Here is a 22,292-nt window from a genome sequence, read left to right as displayed (position 1 = left end):
TTTCAGTTTCTTAAAATATTACATGTTATATATGTTACCATATCCAGAGCATTGATGCTTTAAGGTACACTAAAGAAGAAAGAAAAGAAAGTATATGTTTATCATTGCTGCATGATTACTGTATTTGAAATTAAAAGCTCACCAACATGAATCACTCTTGCAGTGAACATCAATAATAACAGTGACAACTTTTTTACCTGTCATAAAAATGTCTTACCTGAATATGTATTGTCACATTTATGCATATGGGTCAAAGAAATATCAGGTCACGACCCTTAAAGACAGCGAGAGTGACATTGATGCATCTTGTGTAAAGAAATACAAGAGCAAGCTATATAGCTAGGATAGCATTTAATCATATTGGCAGATCAAGTATTGTGGGAGCAACAAGAAAAAAAATTCACAAAATTTACATGGGAAAGCATTTTTGTTTGGGTCATACAATGTCAAATTGAAATATTGTATTCATATAATGGAACATTATTGAGAAATATCTAATTCATGTGAATAAGACAGAAAATATGCATAATGATAACAGATTTTTTTAGCTACACCTATAGGCTTTAAGGGAACTATAAAAATAAATTTTCACTTGTAGATGCGATCTGGATTTAAATGCTTTATTTTGATTTATATCCGATAGGCAGTGTCATTAAAAAACATGCCAAGTTTAGGAGGAGAAGGAAAGCTGGAGTATCCAGGGAAAAACCACTTTCCTGCAGTTAGTATCTGGCAACTCCCTTGCGTGGGTTTCAAACTTGCAACCTAGAGGTGGAGGGCTAGTAGCAATATGGTGGAATGGCAGAACGCCTTAAAAATACAGCCACTGTGGCCCCAGAAGTCACTTATTGACTTTGATTCTGTCTTAATTATCATGTTTGTGTATAGATTCCGGTAATGAGTTACTGGGCACCTGCCTTTTTTGGGTTATCTAACAGTAACAATGCCATTATTTATATATATTTATGTATAATTTCAATTTCAAGTCTTGCAGGTAACGGAACCAAATAACACATCAAAAAGATGTCGGGAGAGAGGAGAAACTCAAAATCTCGTGTGAAGTTCACCATTGGTATGGAAAGTGTGGATGAGGATAGTGTATCACAGTTCCAATCAGAACAGTCTACCACCGACGGATCATCATCAGTCGATCAGAAGGATGTACCCCCTTCCCCAGGGGCTATATCTCCTGGGATATCGCCAAGCACAGAACAAGCCCCTCCCACTATCAGCCCCAGACTCAAGTAAGTCTTTATTTGTCAGAATATTTTCTCTGCATGTGTGCAAAGGGACTCAATTTATTGTCTGATTATCATTTCTAATGAGAGAAAGGGCAGGTGTAAATAATAATTGTTATTAAAAAGTGTTTAAGACTTAAGAGACATGTCATGTTTAATCCACAGTGATGCTACCGACTGTCCGGTTTACTGTATCAGTGCCTCTGTCAATGTGTATCAGATAATAGATGGTCCGTTAGGTCAGATTATTTAAATAAGTGCAAGTGCCAGATTAGACAGGTTCTTATATAAGGGTCTGTTTAGACAAAACATGCTAATTTCAGATGATAAAATACCAATGGAATCAAATCATAAATATATAAGTTTAAAATTCATATTAGAAATGTTTCTATTTAATTTTCTGATGGCTGGGCATATTCTGTATTTGCATTTTACTAGAGTTATCTGTCCTTGTCGGTAGGTATTGATTGTGTCATCATGCGTTTGAGAGTGTAAAGTCATACTTTTTGTAAAAAAAATGATGTAACAATCAATACCTACCCGCAAGGAAGCTAACTCTTTAATACGGAAAAAGATGGAATATGTGTCAGGTTAAACAGGTTATGGTATAAGAGTTGGATTGGATAACCATTACTTTAGGTGTAAGCTTACAAAGATACTAATGAAATTGTCTAAATAGACAGATGTATATGCTGACTTATGTAGGTAGAAAGCTACTAATTCATAGGAACAGTATTACATTAGAATAGACAGGTACCAATTATAAGTGGTGTCCAATATTTTCATTAAGCATGCTATAAGTTGTGTTTTCTGACTATTGTAGATCTAGAGTATAGTATATGACATTTAGATCAATCTCTTAATATTTTTGTATAAGCCAGTAAATATTGACTCTTTTTGTCATATATTTAATCATAACTTTTCTGTGTTATGAATATTAATCTCATGAATATTCATCACAAATTAATGAGTGTTTTGAATTATCAGCTGAGAGATCTTTTTACCTCCTTACACAGGAGAACATACCTGTAAAATGTGGTGTTAATGTAACGTTATGGTTGGCATGTTTTGCTGAGGGTGACCTATGTAGCACAGAATGTATAACGGTGGTAAAATTAACAGGTATTAATCAAGTGTATACCGTTAGAAAGGGACATATATATATATATATATATATATATATATATATATATATATTACCTGCGAGGTCAACATTGTAGGTTTGATAATGTTATATGTCTAGAGTTAGAGAAAACTTTAGTGAAGGATAAAGATTCAGGTTGTGTTTGTGTATTAAGTTATAAATAACAGGTGAGATCACCATTATGTGATTCACTGATTATATGTACATGTATATATATATATTCCAATTGCTCTGTCCATGAGTTGTTGTCTGTTTAATTGTCATCCATAATCTATTGGTCTATATATATGTTGTCCGTTCATTGAGTCTTTTAAAACTTCTTTTTGTTGATATAAACCGAAAAAGATAAATGGCTTACAGGCAAGAGTCTTTGATTTTGATACTAAATTTGTTACATTATTTGTTAAATATTTTGGATATTTTCTCTTAATTTCCTACTTTTGGAATCTAGTTTTCAATTAATCCACATGAAGATGTAGCTTCCAGACCGAGGTAGGAACCTGAGACCTTGGTACACTTACCAGATGCTCTACCAATTGAGCTACCTGGTCAACGATGGTCAACCCAGTTCAATTTCACTGTACATAATGCAACTTCTGACATTGTTGAAAATATGTCCAAGTTGTGAAATATGTTTACAAAACCACTAATACAATATCTTATGGAAATCAGAATGACTGTCAGTATTATTTATAGGTATCTGAGGACACTAAGGTGATGATATGCCTGCAAGGTTATTGTACACAAATAACCATGAATGTAATTGCCAGTTATTAAGTTGTCCTAATGTAGTGTTATAGGTATAATACATTGTCTGGGAGCATATGCAATGATATACTGTTGTAGCAACTTTAATTGTCCTAGAATATGTTATTAATGTTTAAGTGCAGATCAGTGAAAGATATTTATAAATTTTTAGTGCTAATTAGCTTGTTCAATATGATATCTCATGAAAATGATGGTGAAGAATTAATTATGGTGATAAACATGTGATGATAGCTACTCAATTTATGGTGGTTTTTAAAGTTTAAAATTTTCATTACTTTGTTTTCCTGATACATAGGAGTGAACCATTTTTTAATATTTCATGGGTCAACTTTTCATTATGATAGCAATGTCTGGCGAAATCACGAAAATATTATCCATACGAAAATAACCGACTATTCAGTATGTATCTTTAAAAGGGAATTCAGTGTTTTCATTAATTAACTCTTGAGAAGTTTATACATCTAGTTAGAATGTTTAAATCTGATATCAGGACCAGAGTAACCATATACTGACTATGTATATAAGGTATTAATGTTTTATAAGGTGTTGCCTGGCACATTTTCAGGGATGGTAAGCCCCATAGCAGTTTGTCTGATCAGTTACCTGATCCAGATATAGTTGATGTAAACATCAGGTAATATAAGGTGTTCAAGATTTGATGTGTTCATCAATGTTATACTTGATAAATTCATTAATCAATAGTATGTAAATAGTACCAATTAATAAGAAAAAGACAAAGTATTTGAGAAACATCAGAGATGTAATGTTGAAAAATGCTTTAGAGAATGCAATTCAATGTCAATGCACAGTAAGCTAGTGTGTACAGCTCTTTATATTCAATTTGGTACAATTTGCATACAACACATGGTTTACTTTTAGAAAATAACATTTTGTTTTTGTTTCATCGTCACTTTATTAGCTCACCATCTGATGATGAAGGTCTTCATCTTTATCACCTTGCTTTAATTGACCATATATCTCGCATATTAATAAGGATTTTCCTCAAACTTGTTATTTAGTCCTGATGTTAGACTCTTGTCCTCAGAACTTAAGCCCACTTGATTTGCAGTTGGATCAGTTAGTAGTTATCAAATACAAGACCCAAGCTCTCAATTTGACTCTTGATGTATGTTTACACGTAGTTGTATTTACTTTTGATGGACAGGAATCCAAGGTTTTACAAAAACTGATTTGTTATGTATGTTTGTTTATGACCATTATTAAGCTGTATTTATTATAAGCCCATTAGTATAAATATCAATACATACATATTAGATAGCATGCAGTCATCAAAGAAAACTTGTATTGAATTGTATTTTTAGGTCACCTGAGACGAAGTCTCAAGTGACCTATTCTAATCGCCTTTTGTCCGTCGTCGTGCGTCGTGCGTCGTCCGTCGTGCGTCGTGCGTCGTATGTCCGTAAACAATTTACATTTTCGACTTCTTCTCCAAAACTGCTGAAGCAATTTTTAATAAAATCTGACGACTTGACAAGTATGATATCTTTTTCATATTCTTGCCCTATAACAAAGATAGAAGTAGGGGTGGGGGCATATTGTGCTTTCCATAGCCATCACATACGGCCTTGTACATGCAGAGCCCCACCACATATACATTCCATCCTGTCATGATTTCATAGGTGCAACAGGGGCATTGATGTCTGATATTTCTAGCTGTAATAAAGAGCATAGTTGAAGCCGTTGTCAGTAGGATTATCTTAAGACTGAGCAAATCAGATAAAATTGTTGTAGCCTAATTTTTAGGTCATCTGACCCGAAACTTCTTCTCAAGTTCTACCAGTGCGATTTGGCTGAAACTTGCATGAAATGATCCTGACATGGTCCCGACACATTGTTGTTATTTTTCGGGTCGATCTGAAATCCAAGATGGCCGCCACAGTCGCCATCTTGAAAACACATTTTGAACTTCTTCTCAAGTTCTACCAGTGCGATTTGGCTGAAACTTGCATGAAATGATCCTGACATGGTCCCGACACAGTGTTGTTATTTTTCGGGTCGATCTGAAATCCAAGATGGCTGCACAGTTGCCATCTTGAAAACACATTTTGAACTTCTTCTCAAGTTCTACCAGTGCAATTTAGCTGAAACTTGCATGAAATGATCCTGACATGGTCCCGACACAGTGTTGTTATTTTTCGGGTCGATCTGAAATCCAAGATGGCTACACAGTCGCCATCTTGAAAACACATTTTGAACTTCTTCTCAAGTTCTACCGGCGCGATTTGGCTGAAACTTGCATGAAATGATCCTGACATGGTCCCGACAAAGTATTGTTACATCTCTGGTTGATCCCAAATCGAAGATGGCTACCATGACACTATATCTAATTAATTTCCTATATGTTAAGGCCCTTGGGCCTCTTGTTTGAAATAAAATTTGTTAAAAGAAATTAAAAATGATCCTGACATGGTCCTGACAAAGTGACACCATATATAATTAATTTAAATACTGCCAAGGTAGTCAGATGACCGTTAAGGCCCTTTTGGCCTCTTTATTTTATTGTAACATTGCCATAATTTGTGTGGTATTGTCATGTGGTGGTTTGAGGACAGAGACATGTGTTTGTTATCTAGTGTTAATGTTTGTATGATATCAGGGTTATATGATCAAGTGTGATAGGTACAAAGACCATTACACCGAGTCAGCTCAAGGTCACAACTCTACATGATGATGTAATTTTAGATTAGTTATGATTATGTCCTTTTAAGTAACCAGGGTCATTTAAGATGTGATAGATTTAGGAGATGGAGGAAAGCCAGAGTAACCCAATAAAAATCACCCAACCTGCAGTCGTTACCTGGCAACTACCCCACATGGGTTTCAAACTCACAATTAACCCAAAATGGTTATATTCTGTTGGAACAACTCGGCCACAACATGCATGGCCCTCAATGACATTTTAGCACTGATACAACATAATATCAGATTCGTTAGCCAAGTCTCATCATATCTGATCTGTTTTAAGGTAAAAATGAACGAAAACAATTGGAATTGTGACAGACTTTTTATTTCATCATGATATGCACAATAATATCATGACATAGCACAAAATTTGTCACAATTGATTTCTGACTAGCAGTGCCCAGGGAAATCTCTCCATATACTTTACGCTTAAGTACTGGTGATTTGTAGATAGTATGCTGATTACAGTATATGTTACCGTACATGATAAACCAATGATCATAATTAGATCACACCTTCAGTACAAATAAACACAGATAATATGTCGTTTATCTCATGTTTACATTTATAGGACACTTACCCGTACTATACAGAGATGTGTGTAGATATTGATCAATACGTGAAATCAGCATGTATTAACCGTGATCTTGACCTTCATTCAAGGTAATAAAAAAAATGTGAAAAAGAATATTTTACATTCAACTTAAGATGAAGTAGTAAAGAAAAAATGTCCATGTGAACGGCATGTTATAAACATGAGATAACAATAGATTTGTATTATGATTGTACATAGGGCAGGTAGCGGTGAGAAAGAATATTGGCGGTCGCGACCCCCAAAGGTCAAGGACAGGTACAGGTTCACATTAGACTGATATTGTGATCATTGGATGTACATTAGCACTTACGCTAGACCTCCATGCTTTAAGTGGCGCCCTCTATACATGGGGCAGAATGACACTGAATTATATGGCACATTGATTGATTGATTTAATGCATCTAACAGTCAATATGTCCTGGCTTCTCCTTTCATAGCTGATATGTTACAACTAAAAAAAAACCCAGAGAAATTCTACACATATCTATTCATATACAAATGTACTCTGTACAAGTATGTTTTTCAGTCTTAGAATAGTTGCTGTAATCGTTGTCTTAGGAAAGACTTTTTACAAAATGCAGGACTCGTTATTTTTCTGAATAAGGCTTTTCAAATGAGTAGCATTATTGGTAGTCATATTGCCAAAAATTATGAAATACAACTGTAAAAAAAAAACCAACTCTGTTTGGAGCCCTAAGTTAAGGTGTATACATTAAGGTTCATGTAAAGGCTTTAACCAGTGATATTTTGCAATCCTATAACTCATTACTGTGCTGCAATTGAACAAAACTAACTTCATTAATTGTTTGTATATACCCTGGCTAACTGTCAGTCTTACTGTGGATATGTTATTTGTGAAGCTGCTTGTAAATTTCAGTAGAATAAGAGAAAAATGTATGTTTCTGGAGAAGACATAGAACTCGTGTGAATTGCATTGATGGAACCAAATAATCATGCCATCGTGTTCAGTTGTGAATATGCCAGGTACTCCAACAGTTTGTTTGGCAAAATCGGACCAGCAAATAACGCAGGAGCCTATTGTTGTAAATGCAAATGGCTGCTTTAAATGGCGGATCACAAATATAGCATATAAGAAGACATTTTAATTGATACAAGTGCTCTTATATACACTATAAGGTACTCTGAACATGACAAGAAGACTATTTACGAAAAAAATGGTTAAAATATGGACTTTGAGGCTCTTTCCGGAAATTTGCATTTTCGCCCCAAACAGATCGGTTGAACCATTTTTTTCGTGAAGAGTCTTCTTGTCATGTTCAGAGTACCTTATGGTGTCTATAAGAACATTTGTATCAATTGAGATGACTCCGCCATTTATAGCAGCCATTTGCATTTACTACAATAGGCTCCTGCACTATTTGCTGGTCCGATTTTGCCAAACAAACTGTTGGAGTACCTGGCATATTCACAACTTTACACGATGGCATGATTATTTGGTTCCATCAATGCAATTCACACGAGTTCTATGTCTTCTCCAGAAATATACATTTTTCTCATATTTTACTGAATTTTACAAGCAGCTTCACAAATTACATATCAACAGTAAGACTGACAGTTAGCCAGGGTATATACCAACAATTAATGAAATTAGTTCTGTTCAATTGCAGCACAGTAATGAGTTATAGGCTTGCAAAATATCACTATTTAAAGCCTTTACATGAACCTTAAGGTCTGATCCAAGAACTATATGTCATCACCAGGAAAGTATGTTTTAGATTATCCTGTGTATAACACTAATTAAAGTTGTACATATAATTAGTTAATAATATTTGCTGATTGCTTCTAGTTCTACTAATAATATGACCTTTTTTGTCCATCATTATCAGATGTTTTTCAAATTGCCTTTCATTTGTGGTCTGTCAATTTGCTTTTTCACAGAAAATACTGAAGGGATCTTTCTAAACTTACATTTGTAGGTTCCCTTTGGACATTTATCATACATATATTTCTTTTTCTCCTTTTCTTCCATTTATCGGATTTTACAAAAAAAAACATTTATTTGGTTGTGCGAAACCTACCTTTAAGTCTGTTACTGCTATTATGACAATTAAAAGATTAGAGTGATTTAGAATTAATGGAATCATGCTATATAGCTGTGAAAACTTGATCAGTAATGACAATCAAGTAAAATTCAAATTTTCTAAATTGTAAACGTAATAAAACAAATATTATTCATGCATGAAAGCATGTATACCTTAAATATCAATATAGCACATCACATACAAGTTCTGATCATATCTCAAGATCGTATTGATGTAAAATGTGCATTGGCATGTGTATATAGCTGTTGTAATCTTGTTTTAAATGGCATGATATATGTATATGCATTTTGATAAAGTCAAGAATTTTTTATCCAAATATTTAATGTGTAGTATATAAAATATGCATTGTAATGGTATAGTACAACAGAGCAGGTTAGCATTATAAGTTAATCAATCGTAACTTATCTTGTTTGCTCAATGATAACTTTATAAAAGGTCATCAAATAAGGGCACACTTCATGTAGGTGACGTTTACCATCGTTAGTTTGGCTTATATAGCAGAAAGCAAATATAGAATACAAATATACTTATATATACAGCATACTTTATGGGCTTTCCTATTTTTTATTACTTAGCTTGGCAGCTAGAGGTTTTAATCAACAAAATAAAGGAATTTTGTGGAACAGGATTATTTTCCTTATAATATTCATGTTAATATAAATGACGGAGTAGATTTAATTGTTGAGCAGTGAATGAGAGTCTATGGAAAAAAGTTTATTATCAAATGATATTAAAATCATTGAATATTTGCTTGGGAATATGCTAAATTATTCTTTGTAGTTTGGTGTCAGATAGAGTTTTGCCATGTATGAAGCTGTAAGTCATACTGCTAGCATTGACTTTTAATTATTAATATCTTGTTATAGGGTTTGAGCCTATTAGAACTTGTTTACAGATTGGTGGCAGATTTTTTTTTTTTAAATTCACTACCACATGCTCATATGCACTAGTAGGTCCTGTCCTAGATGGCAGAATTTGTAATTTAATTAAATGAATTGCATTTATTTTGTGTATATGATCATGATCCAACAAGCACTGCAGTGACCTTTTGGGTGCACTTGCATTGGGGTCAGATAAAAAATCCTTTTCCATAGAGGAATTTTGATGTATTTTCCCAATTTCTTATGAATTAAAGGAAACAGTCTTTTAAAATACATTGTTGTGCAAAAAACTAGCTATAGCAAACACCTATGTATCAAGACCACCTGCATATTAAGACCACCATCTTGGAACCATACTATAAAATAATTTGACATGTGTAAAAAGACCACTTGGCTACAGAGACCCCTTTTCTCTTGTCCCTTGGGTGGTCTTTAAAGGCAGGTCTTACTGTATACAGATATTTCAAGGAAAAAATGTACTAGTTTCCCCAGCGCAAAAAGTACAGGGCCCTGAACTTATCAAGTAAGGTATGGAACTCCTTGTACTTCATCCATATATACATATTGTATGTCTGCCAACTTATAGAATGATGTGGACTATCATAGGGTACCCATTGTATATTGATACCTAACGGATTTTGTAAATGTACCCACAGCTGCTTATAATACCAGATATGCTTTGTTTGGTTAAGTTTTCATATTACTATGAATAAAAAGTCCTAAGTCATTGTCTAAAGTTCATGTTACGTACCTTAAAAAAACGGTATTGATTTTATAGATGGTAGAATATACCTTAGTATCTGATAATGCTTTTGTTATGCCTAGCTATACTTCTACTGCTTTTGTTCATTAGCCTGACAGGAATGGCAAAATGCATGGATTCAATGTTGTGCTTTAAATATTAGTTATTTGTTATATTTAAACTGTTGTTCCATTGTTTTATCTTTAGATGCTTATCATGCTGCTGATACAGTACTACACTAGGCAATTGTTGATTAAATATCCACCTCTTGTGTCAGACATTGACGCATACATTAATATAATAAATTGGAAAGATTCTCATATTTTAAAACAATGCTTACATTTTGCTGTACTTCTTTAAAATGCTAATGAATGTTTATGCAGAGATTTTAGATTGCCAATGAATATATTCATGAAAACATCATTATTATTGGATATTTAACCAACGATATGCCTGAAGTGGTTTTAAAAAATATTGTAATTACTGTTCGATAGTTACTTTTAGACTAATGCTTTGTTGTTGTGGTTATCACTTATTTATTCTGATTTTGATAATCATTTGCTGTCAATAAATAAATAAAGATATGACATCTTATATCTTCAAAAAATTTGAACAATGATGATAAATATAAACTTTTGAATACAAATTGTATTTGGTTAGTTCTGTACTTCTTATTTATATCTTGATATTGTTTTAAATGATATTAATTTTGTCGTACATAGCTAATTTTCATTTGATATTTTGATTAAGTAATGTTCAGTTTTGTATTGCCCAGTTGTTGCATGATAAATTCATTGTGGTAATATATATCTGTTTATTGTAATGCAGTTATTTTCGTATTCCTTTGTAATTTTGTAAAAGAAATTTCATGATTTACTGTATTTGCTGTAATTAGTACCTCTCCCCTTATAAGCACCCTTCCCCTTTCCTGCAGAAGGAGTTGAAGCTGTATAAATGCACCGTCCCAATCTCATGGATTTAACGATTTTTTACAACATGTGATGCCTCTAACATCAACATTGTATCTCATATAACATGAATTTGCGAGACTTTTACATGTAAATCATGACTTAATAATGTGTCTCATAGGTTAGAAGGCATATGTATGTTTACTCTAACAGATAGATATGTCATGAGTACAGAAAGATTTAGAATACATTTTGGTTTACTAATAAGCACCCCCTTTGTTACAATTTTAAGTGCCGTGTGTGCTAATTATGGCAAATACAGTATTATAAATCATTTTAAAGAATACTATGTCCTACATATAAATAATGTACTAGCAATCAAAAACTGTTCAAGAGAGTAGATAACTGCATTTACTAAAAACAGAGTTCAACAAGTAGTGAAGCTGTATCTAATTTTAAATTCTTAAATGTTTGTTTCAGACATTCCATGTCAGGGGCAGATAACCTTGACACCAGAGGGCGCCGTTCCATCTCCTACCCAAAAGATTTCAGTGTAGCCACTCCAGAGGAATTTGTTAAACGATTTGGAGGCAACAGAGTTATAAATAAGGTATACTAGGACACTAATCGTATCAATACCTAAATCTGATTTCTAAGAAATGAGAACATTTGGACTAAATACCCAAGTGTCTTAACTGGTTTTTCAATTGTTGTTTATATAATACAAAACAGTCAGGTCAGATTAATTAAAGAAGAATTATTTCTGAAATCAACCATATGTCTATTGTGGATCAAAAAGTAAAAACATCAAACAAACAGCAAGAACAACAAAAAATGTGTTTCATAACTTCAGGTCTTGATAGCTAACAATGGAATTGCTGCAGTCAAGTGTATGCGCTCTGTCAGGAGGTGGGCTCTGTCAGGAGGTGGGCTATGAGATGTTCAGGAATGAAAAGGCCATCAGATTTGTGGCCATGGTTACGCCAGAAGACTTGAAAGCAAATGCAGGTATGTAAAATAAATATTAAGTAATTTTGTGAATTAGGAATTATGTGCGAGAAATGTTCACTAGAATGAAAGTTCAGGATGTAATGTACGCTCCTCAAGCATTGCAGAACAGTAATGAGCTAATTGAGATAATGGACTAATATTTACAACAAGTTGTTCAGTGTGTTAAAGGTCCTTGGTAAGCCTCTTAAGTCTTTCTGTCCACAGCCTTGTAGAAATTCTAACATACAACTGTTTCATTTATTTCCAGAGTACATCAGGATGGCTGACCAGTATGTACCTGTACCAGGTGGTACCAACAACAATAACTACGCTAACGTGGATGTCATCCTGGATATCGCCAAACGGACAAAATCACAGGTAGGTCACAAAGCTATCAGGCTATCATGATCTCATCATACTGCCTGCCTGATGATGTTTTGACTACTGTAAGCAAAACAATGGTAAAAGATGAAAAGCTTTGTGTTTATCTTATTTATAAAAAAATTATTCCAACTTGACCAGAAATGATTACTCCCATATGTGAGGTACACAGAAAGAAATAAGAGACACATACATTATTACATATCTCTTCATATTACAGAGTTACCTCCCTTGTGGGAAGTTGTAGGTCATTACATCATTATTTTGTGAGTGAAATTCACGTTTTTTCCTCTGAAAAATATTGATGGTACGCTTGCAAAAGGATATGAAGGTCCACGGGAGGGCAAAATACTGGAAATAATGCACAGTCTGTAAATATTTGACATTATTTGCTTCTAGGTAATATTTCAGCCTATGCATTGCCATGTGCTGTAAAGGTATGTAAAGTATATTTACTCTGTGTTACAGGCAGTATGGGCAGGCTGGGGTCATGCCTCAGAGAATCCAAAACTCCCAGAACTCCTCCACAAAAATGGCATCACATTCATAGGTAAAGTTTTCAAAGACATGTTATTTAAAGTTTTCAATGCATAATGATCTAAAGTCAAACTTTTTGTGTTTTATTTTCAAAATTAATGTTAATTTTATGATTTGAAACAATATTAGATTTTGAAATTAATTTTGTAAACTTAGATGTGAAAGTGCTGACAATAAATTAAATAGATATTGCTATTTTCTTAGATTGTTTTTTTATGTATGAAAAGAAAACTGATTATTCTTAATGCAGAGTTCTGTCTTTGTAGAGGTAAAAGAAAAACAATTACCCTAACATTTGATAGAAAAATATCCAGAAATTTCAATTTATTGAACAAGCCTTATACAGACAAAAACATGGTTAAATGTCTGAGATTCTTTGTCATTATTTAATACTTTGATTTGATTGGTTCCCAGGTCCCCCTGAGCATGCCATGTGGGCCCTAGGAGACAAGATAGCCTCCTCTATAGTGGCCCAGACAGCTGGTGTACCTACCTTACCCTGGAGTGGCAAAAGTAAGTGTCATACATTGTAACATGTTCTCGTTAGTTACGTAACACACTCAAATAAAATGTTTTAGAAAAATATTCTAGGAATGTGCATTACTTATCTATGCAGTAGATATTGAATTCCATCACTTTTATGACTCTCCTGTTTATAAGCTTTGTCACATGTCATATTGTTTAAAGGTCTACCACCATTATGACTATAGTTAATGAGGTGATCTATATAGCTATAGTAAGTATCTACACTTTTACCATCTACAGTTGAACCTCCATAAATCAAACTCAAATACCATGTTCAGTATTAAGTCTGTCAAAACATTTTAATGAATATTCAAGTACATATACACTTGATTTTATCATGTTTTATCATGGATCTGCAGACTTTGGGTAAACAATATACTTGCATTATAATGAGGTTTATATGACTATACACAGATTTGACCGTTAGCTGGTCAGAGAGTGACCAGGCCCAGAACAAAGTGATCTCCGTACCACAGGATATCTACAAGAAGGGTTGTGTGGAGGATGTGGACGAAGGAATGGCAGCGGCTGAGGCCATCGGCTTTCCGGTCATGATCAAGGCGTCGGAGGGAGGAGGCGGTAAAGGTATCAGGAGGGCCGACAATGCTGCTAGCTTCTCTAACCTGTTCAGACAGGTGAGTTAGTGTTGTAAGGTTGGGATGGCTGTAAGTGTTTATATCCTTATTTTCTCTCATGAATATTAGACTATATTTATCTCTTTTATTCCTTATTCCTGATACATTATGGTGCCACAAAATGCCCATTTATCCTCAATAATACATAAACTTCTGTCACAACTTGCACTCATTTTGTTTTTAATGTCTCAATACACTGTGTATAGATGGTTTAGGTGTTTTTGCATACTTATACGCAGGAATTAGCTTGGAAAATGTGTTAAAAATAAATACTAATTATATATAACGGGCAGAATTACTTGAAATTTGGCACTGTCATTTCTTAAAGAGTGCAGAAGAAATATTTCTCCAACTGCCTACCATGGACACTAGTTAAAGCTCTGCATTTGGATGCGGGTGCCCTAACAACGTTTGTCTGTCAGTCCCTCTGTCTGTTCATGTTTTGTACAATTATGACGGAAGGAAGTGGAGTATTATTCCCAAATTTGGTAGGATGATTTCCCATGCCATCTAGGTCTGTTATGTAATTCTTGGCCATCTTTGATTTCAACAACAAGAAGAAAAAAATGGAAAAAAAGTTTTGTATCTAACTTACAAACATTTTGTGATAAGTTTATCATATGCAAGGCATTAACTGATCAAAGATAAAAGTCAAGTTTTGCAATTCCTGATATGGAACTTAATGGCATAATTTGTCATTGCCCAAGGAAAACTTTTTCATAATTGAATTATCTTTATACGAGAAACTTTAGTAATAGCTTTAAGGATCTCATGTCATGACAAATTGTCACTAGCCCTTTACATCTGGGTTGCAAGTAAGCAATGTTGGCAGTTGCTAGGTATTTCTATGGATACTCTGGATTTGATACATCTCCAAATGCAGGCAATGCATTAAATGACCCCAGGTTTTAGTAAGACATAGAACAAAAATAAACACTGACCAAATCAAACCATTTTTTAATGGAATTTTATAATCATGAAAAAAACTTAACACAGTAAATAACTTTGGACCATGGTGAACTTGTATAGATCACAACAAACAAAAAATGGTTGAGAATAAACAATTTTTATTTATTGATAAATGTTCATAGTACATACTATTAATCTGAATATACATCAATAATAAAAGCAGTTATAAAAATGCCCAAGGGCTGTAACCTGATAAAGCTATACTGAAACTATTTAATAACAAAATAATGTTTGATATGTAATTAAAATATCCATATGTTATTTCGGCTCTTGTATGAAAATCTGTTATGCAGTATTATGAACAAAATTTACTAGAAAAAAAGGGGAAAAAAAGAAGAAATTCTGAATAATAAAGACTGGTGTATATATAATGACGAGATAGTATTGAATCTGTTGATAAATACTTTGTTGTTTATTATTATAAATACTGTGTTGTTTTTTATTATTAGGCCAAAAAAAAAGATGTCTGTTTAGGGTTACATTGGCAAAAAAAATAGGGTCGGTAGGTTGGGATGTTTTGGGTTTTTTTTTTAGTGTGTCTTTCACTCTAAAATAATGGCTGTAACCGGAGTCTGAGGTGGAAATCCCAACTTTAAAAAAAAAAAAAATCCTAGAAAGGTGGAGAAAAAAAATTAGGATCGGGGGTAAAAAATTAGGGTCGGTTGGGTAACCCTAAACAGACATATTATTTTTTTTGGCCTTATCAATGCTAGAACACTGTCTGACTGACGACTATTGCAACAATGACAGATGATAGAAAATCCAAGATGATTGCCTAATAGAGTACCCAGACCACTTTTGCCTTTATTTCCCCTCTGGAATGTCTTATTTGCTGTGAAATATGGTAACGAGCAAGTATTTATTGCTAAAGATGAACTAGGCATAAAATGATATAATATAGATGAAAGACAATTTTGTTTACCCACAATTGGGACAGAAAGGCTAAATAAACATGCATGGTATGGGAAAATTTATTAATGAAATGGCCAAAAAATCAAAATCACATAGACTACTACTTGTTCAGATGAAAAAAAAATTCTGGAACTAATATTTCTGGTTCTACAATGGTTATGCCTATACATACGTATATATATCTATTTAAAAATCACAAAGCACATGAACTAGTGTATACATACATATATGATAAATATGATATATAAAAATGTACCAATGACTATGTCATGTAATTTTGTGTTCATTGTGATAATACTATGATATATTACCTAGATATTAATTTTCATAAATGATATTAAACTCAAACTATATCATATGTTCATGATCAGATTTCTTTGTTGTGTTCAAACAAAAACAACTTCTAAAAAATGTACTGAATAAAAATTCTGCATAGAAATAAATCTGTTTATACACAATAGCAAGTGCATTATGTGTATTTGACCTACATTGAACTAACTGGTTAATTAGCACAAAAATCTCTACATAAAGGCAAGTCTGCATCTATAATGACAATTTTAAGTCGATCTCCTCTAGAGCAGTCCATGTATATAGACAATTTTGAATACAGTCAAACCTTTCTATAACGACCACTGAAGGGGAGACAGAAAAAGGTCACTTTAGACAGGTTGCCTTTATAGACAGGTGGGGCTTTCTGCCAACCAGCGAGCCAGTAAATAAAACATTTTTTTAAATGCAAAACAGACCTGCTATTGGATATTTATATATATATTACCATGCATTATTTAAGAACTAATTGTATCAATATTTTTCTGTAATTTGTGTTCATTTTACTTTTTATTGTTTGGATGGGGCCTTCAAATGCAATCGGAATTTCGATCATAACAAAATCAACTCGTTTTGATACACACTAGTTGTAGATTTTTTCAGCTATAAACATAACAATTACCTAATTACTGACTTGACATGGCCTGGAATTATCTGTGCAAGATTAATTTCCGACAACGTATGCGTGTAATATTTTGTACAACACTTTCTCGCTGGCAAGTCGTATGTAATGTTGCCGTGTAACCAGTTTTGACGGATGAATCTCGGGACATGAAAGATAGATTTGGAGGCGTTTTCTCACAATATATAGCTTCAAAACTATTGAAATCACAATGCAGGTACACATATTAACTTTCAGTAGCATTTCTACCAAGTAATGGGACCGTATTTTATTGATAAACACATCGAGAATACCCGGGTTGCATCGGGCGATAATCCGACTCTATAACGTTAATTGTGAAGAAATCAAACGTAAATTTATAGGCCTAATTTGAAAAAGGTTAAGTACAGGTCATTTCTTAGTATTGTTACAATGCTAAATATCGACAATGAATAACGGAACACATTGAATAAATCGGCATGTTTTATTTTGCCTACCGTATCATCCGTATTGGCTTCAAAATCACGCTTTACAAGTGATCTTTTCATGCACATGGCATTCGCGACCAAACATAATTTCAGTCTTTGATAGGCATAAACGGTCGTTAAAACTTCCATCTTCAAGTCGGCAAACATATTTGTACCTCAAATGTTACGACCGCTAGGTTATAAACCATACAGTCCTGTATAAACAATTCATAGCTTGGGCTTCAGTAATGGCTGCCATTTGCTTACTAAGGGAGTTAATTACCGGAAGTAGGTCAAAGGGACGCTGCTTCACACACACTGTACTCGGTACTCGAAAAGTCGATCTCAGCGACCGGTCGTTAGACAACTTTGACAGGGCTTAAATGACCGGTCGCTAGCCGCATTAGACAGGTGGTCGTTATGCAGAGTGCCACTATATAGTAAAAATGCACGGGGAGTCTAAAAACCGGTCGTTATAGACAGGCGGTCGTTAGAGCAGGTTTGACTGTATAGTGGTACATGTATTGGACTTACAAATGTATTTTAATTTATGTATTTTATCAAATTGTTCTTAAATTCTATCTTTGACACTTTAAGTATAATGTCCAAAGTGGCTGACTGGATTTTCTGGTGACATTGGCTGACTGGATTCTCTGGTGACATATTTCATCAAGTGCTATCTGATTTTCAAGTTCACAGGTGGCTGCATTTAAATAAAATGCCTTGTTGTATATATTCCCTTAAGCATGATTGTATATAATGTATTTTGCATGAGAATGTATAAAAGAACTTTAAAGTGAATTTTGATACAAATTTGAAAAAAAAAAAAACAAACAAAAAAACTTTAAAGTGAATTCTGATGCATTTGAGGAATCCTAAAAAGTTTACCCATTACATTGTTTTACATCAAATATTGATAATTAGAACTATCTTCACTGCAAGAACTTTCAGATAAAATAAACAATTTCAGATTGGTCGCTGATGCCAAGTAACGCACATTCGTGGTTCATAGATATTTGTAACTGGTGAGTAAACTAGTTTTCATATACAGAGGTTTTGAGGGTGTCATAGAAATGTTTGTCTTCTGTACTCCCTACTGCAGTACTAAATGATGTCTCACCTACAGCACAGTTTTCATACACTGTGTTATCGTGTCCTGAAATGCTGGGTACTGTTTCCCTCTGATCCGTAACTATTTGACGTCTCTTACACACAATGTAGATACCAACTGGTATACATATAGCAGTTACCAGAAGTACGGCAAGAGCAACAATGACTCCAATGTAAACGGTGTGCTGAGTTGGAGTTTCCACCTGAAACTTTTGGTCTGATGTTACTAGGGGTACTGTTGTTTGATCCTCTGTTTGATCCTCTGTTTGAGCCTCTCTTGGACTAAGCACCAGGCATTCTGTGATATTACTAACCCAGGTTTTGTCTGACAAAGTCAGACATATTTGATCTCCTATTTTGTAACTGTCTTTCAGAGGTATCTTTGTATCGCTACCTAGTGATAGAAAAATGTCTACTCGCTGACCATCCCTAAAAACTTCAACACTTGCCTGGGTTTTTGATGTTGATTGTACTCGAGCTGAAGAAAGATCCCATTCCAGGTTGTTAACTTTGTTGGTAAGCCTTAACCCTGTTCTGCATGCCTGTATGTTTTTCTTTGATGAATAGACATTTTCACTTTTGTCACAAGATGGGATTGCTAGACATGTCACGGCAGTGCCCTCTACCTCAGCTGGATACCTACACTGTCCTAAATCTGTGGTGAATGTGTAGTTTCTCAGCCAGGCAACAGAACAGGAACAAACAAGAGGGTTACCATGGAAGTTGACCTCAGACAGAGCAGGCCAAATGGAAGAACTATAATCATTGGATATGGTCAAGATATGATTACCATCCAATTTTAATTTTTGCAATTTGGAAAGAATTTTAATGCTTTCTGGGAAAACTGTCAGGCGATTGAAACTCATGTCCAGCTCCCTGATTTGAGGAAGGCCAATAAAAGCATCAGGTGATATGGTGGAGATCCTGTTGTTAGCCATTATCAGGTAAAGTAGGGCGGTGGAATTGGCAATTGGTTCTGATATCTCAGTTAAGTTGTTGTGACTTATGTTTAGCATTGTAACTCTGTCCAGTATACAGTCTTCTTTTGTTGGTAAGGATTGCAGGAAATTATAGGAGAAATCTAAAAAGAAATACCCATATGGAAGGCAATAACTAATGTCTCCAAGGGAGCCACAATTCGGAAATTCTTGGAGTAGGTTTTTGGTTACATTTAGTACAATTCTCATAAGTCTGAAATTGGTTCTTATGGAAGGACAATTAATTAAATGTGAAATTCTGCTGATTTTATTCCTACTAAAATCAAAAACAAATTTTGAATAGGCAAATCTTCTCGTACCAAAACTAATAATTTCTTTAATAGACTCCATTTGATTATCTGATGATATTAGATAGAAGGTGGAATGATAGCTGTAGGTAAAAGCATTATGAGTTTTTATAAACTTCAGTGGAATCGCTTGTGTTAAACTGTTGTTGCTAATGTCTACACCTGTTTCCAAACGTGAAAAAAAAATGTCAATATATTCAAAAGTATTTCCCTTGGAAATGTTACAAGAGGAAAAATCTAAAAATGTTGGTTTCCTTAAATAAGGATGTAAAGCATTTATAGATATCTCTATGGTTGGGAGTTCCAGTACATTGTTTAAAGATAAATTCAAATATAACAAATGTCTGTGTTCAGTTATAAGAGAACGAACAATTAGCAAATGCATATTGTTTTCTGCTATATCTAAGTATTCAAGATGAGGCATTTCCTGTAGGATAAAAGATTCATTCAGAAAACTGATCTGGTTTCCCTTCAAAGACAGCTTCAAAACAGTTACATTGAGTGGACATTCCAGTATGCTTTCCAATCCATTCCTGTCCAGAGAGATATTGACACTTACTGTGTATGGACTTGACATGTTGGATCGCAGGTAACACAGGAATTCAGTGGAAACACAGTTGTCTGCCAGGTCCAGTGTCATGTTAGAGGAAATGAGAATCGGTGGGATGTAGGTTTGTTTACACAAAAAGGTCGTGTTTTTTAACAGAACTTCATTCACAGCCGGGTGTGGTAAACGAATGAGTAAATCCATAACACTCGTCGTAGAAAATGGATTATGGGATCCATTGAAGTTTGTCCATGGTGGTAGGTTTGGAGGTACTGCTTCCAAGTTATTGTAGGAGATGTCGATCAGTCTAAACATGCTGTTTTGGTTGGATGACAGGTACATTGAGTTGACTTTATTATGATGAATGGAAAATGTACAGTTTAAGCAATCTAGGATGGTCATATCTACACTGACGAGGAGATTGAAGGACAAGTCAAGTTCAAATAAGTGCATGAACATTGTTCCTTTAGCGAGCATATCCCGACTAACCTTCATGATCTGGTTATGATGGAAATACAGGCCTTGTACATTGTGTCGAGGACCAAACATTTGTTCTACCTCAGTCACCATGTTGTATGAAATATCAAAGTTCTGTAACCTTTGTAAACTAGACAGCATATTACCGTCGACATGATCTATCTGGTTATGTGACAGGTTGAGATTTTGCACCCGTTGTAATGGTTCTAAAGCCAGCCAAATGTCATTCTTCAGTTGGTTTTGTGACAGATTTATGTCCAAAAGGAATATTCCTGAAGATACGAAGGACCTCAGATGGATATATTCCAATTGATTCCCACTCATGTCAAGATTTTCCAATCTGTAAAACTGTTGAAGTTCGTAGTTTATCCTATTTAGATTATTTCTGCTAACATTGAAAGTTTTTAGACTTATCAGTCTTAATATTCCATATGGATGAGTAGACATTGCAGAACTTAGAGTGTAAATTTGGTTGTATGAAACATCCAGATTTTCTAAGTTTTCGGGTAAACTGTATTCAGGAATAAAGGTTATAAAGTTTTTGGTCAAAGTCAGTTCTCTAAGGCGATACAGATTTTTTACCGAGCATGCAGGGAAATGAGTCAGCTTGTTGTCATCCAGGTTCAAAATCCTCAGTTTCAGTCTAAAGTTGACAAATGTGTCACAAGACAGGTTCTGTAATCCAATGTTCTTAAGATTGAATTGTTCCACTTTGGATGGTATACCAGTTAACAATGTTTTGTTCAAGTTTGTCATCATCCACTTGCCAGTAAATTTCACATGACTGAGTGTTATGTTGTTCTGTAGGAAAGTTGGAAATCTTGGTATAACATTGGTCTGGTCCTGATAACAGGTTACACCTCCAGCATATTTAAAACATCCCATGTCAACAGTAGGCATTGACAACACGAAGAGGATCAAAACAGAAAGGAAACTTGAATATTCCATTTCTCACCAAATCACCAATTCTTACATCTGCACTGTGTGTTGAATGTATTCAAATGTTCTTGTGCGTGTTTAGATTACCTGTATAAAGTAGTCTAGTATGCCTATTAACGGCCCATCAAAATGTCAAGGATATATGAGAATAGCTAGCAGTTGATAAAAAAAAAAAAAAAAATAAATAAGAACAAGACATGTCTTAAAACAGTGCTTTGTGTTCTTTCAAACGTACACAGCATATCATCTTTCAAGGAAACAATTTGGACCGACCAGTCTGCCCATAGACCATTTTAGACATTTTACAGGTCTAGATAAAAAATCAGTAAAATCATGTTCTACATAGTATATATAATCAGTATATATATATCCAAAAAAGGTGGAAATCTGAAGACAAAAAATCTACCCCACCTATATCAAGCTTTAGCAACTAAAAAAAAAAACATATTTTAGTAAGTCTTCACAAAAAAGGCTACTACCGTAGATAGGGATGACTTTCCTTTCAAAATCATCCAACACAACTATACAAAGTGCCGTCACTAAGAAGG

At 34.2% G+C, this 22,292-nt stretch overlaps 2 protein-coding genes across 2 annotated transcripts in view; one reads left to right on the top strand and one right to left on the bottom strand.

Moving 5' to 3' along the window:
* Positions 1-22,292, top strand: part of LOC138331435 (acetyl-CoA carboxylase-like) — a 62,475-nt gene that overhangs the window by 2,245 nt on the left and 37,938 nt on the right. The window contains 10 exon segments of the mRNA XM_069279052.1: positions 987-1,244; positions 3,716-3,784; positions 6,647-6,703; positions 11,523-11,652; positions 11,896-11,973; positions 11,975-12,050; positions 12,301-12,410; positions 12,882-12,963; positions 13,365-13,463; positions 13,890-14,110. Of these exon segments, the coding sequence (XP_069135153.1) occupies positions 1,024-1,244; positions 3,716-3,784; positions 6,647-6,703; positions 11,523-11,652; positions 11,896-11,973; positions 11,975-12,050; positions 12,301-12,410; positions 12,882-12,963; positions 13,365-13,463; positions 13,890-14,110 (1,143 nt within the window). The 5' untranslated portion in view covers positions 987-1,023.
* Positions 15,221-21,872, bottom strand: LOC138331429 (protein artichoke-like). The gene has a single exon (XM_069279038.1). It carries the CDS (start codon positions 21,751-21,753, stop codon positions 18,421-18,423), a length of 3,333 nt encoding a protein of 1,110 aa, XP_069135139.1. The 5' UTR covers positions 21,754-21,872; the 3' UTR covers positions 15,221-18,420.

Source organism: Argopecten irradians, chromosome 1 (genome assembly GCF_041381155.1).
Source record: "Argopecten irradians isolate NY chromosome 1, Ai_NY, whole genome shotgun sequence".
Taxonomy (NCBI): domain Eukaryota; kingdom Metazoa; phylum Mollusca; class Bivalvia; order Pectinida; family Pectinidae; genus Argopecten; species Argopecten irradians.
Note: the sequence above shows the minus strand (reverse complement) of the source record. Positions and strands in the feature narration are given on the sequence as shown.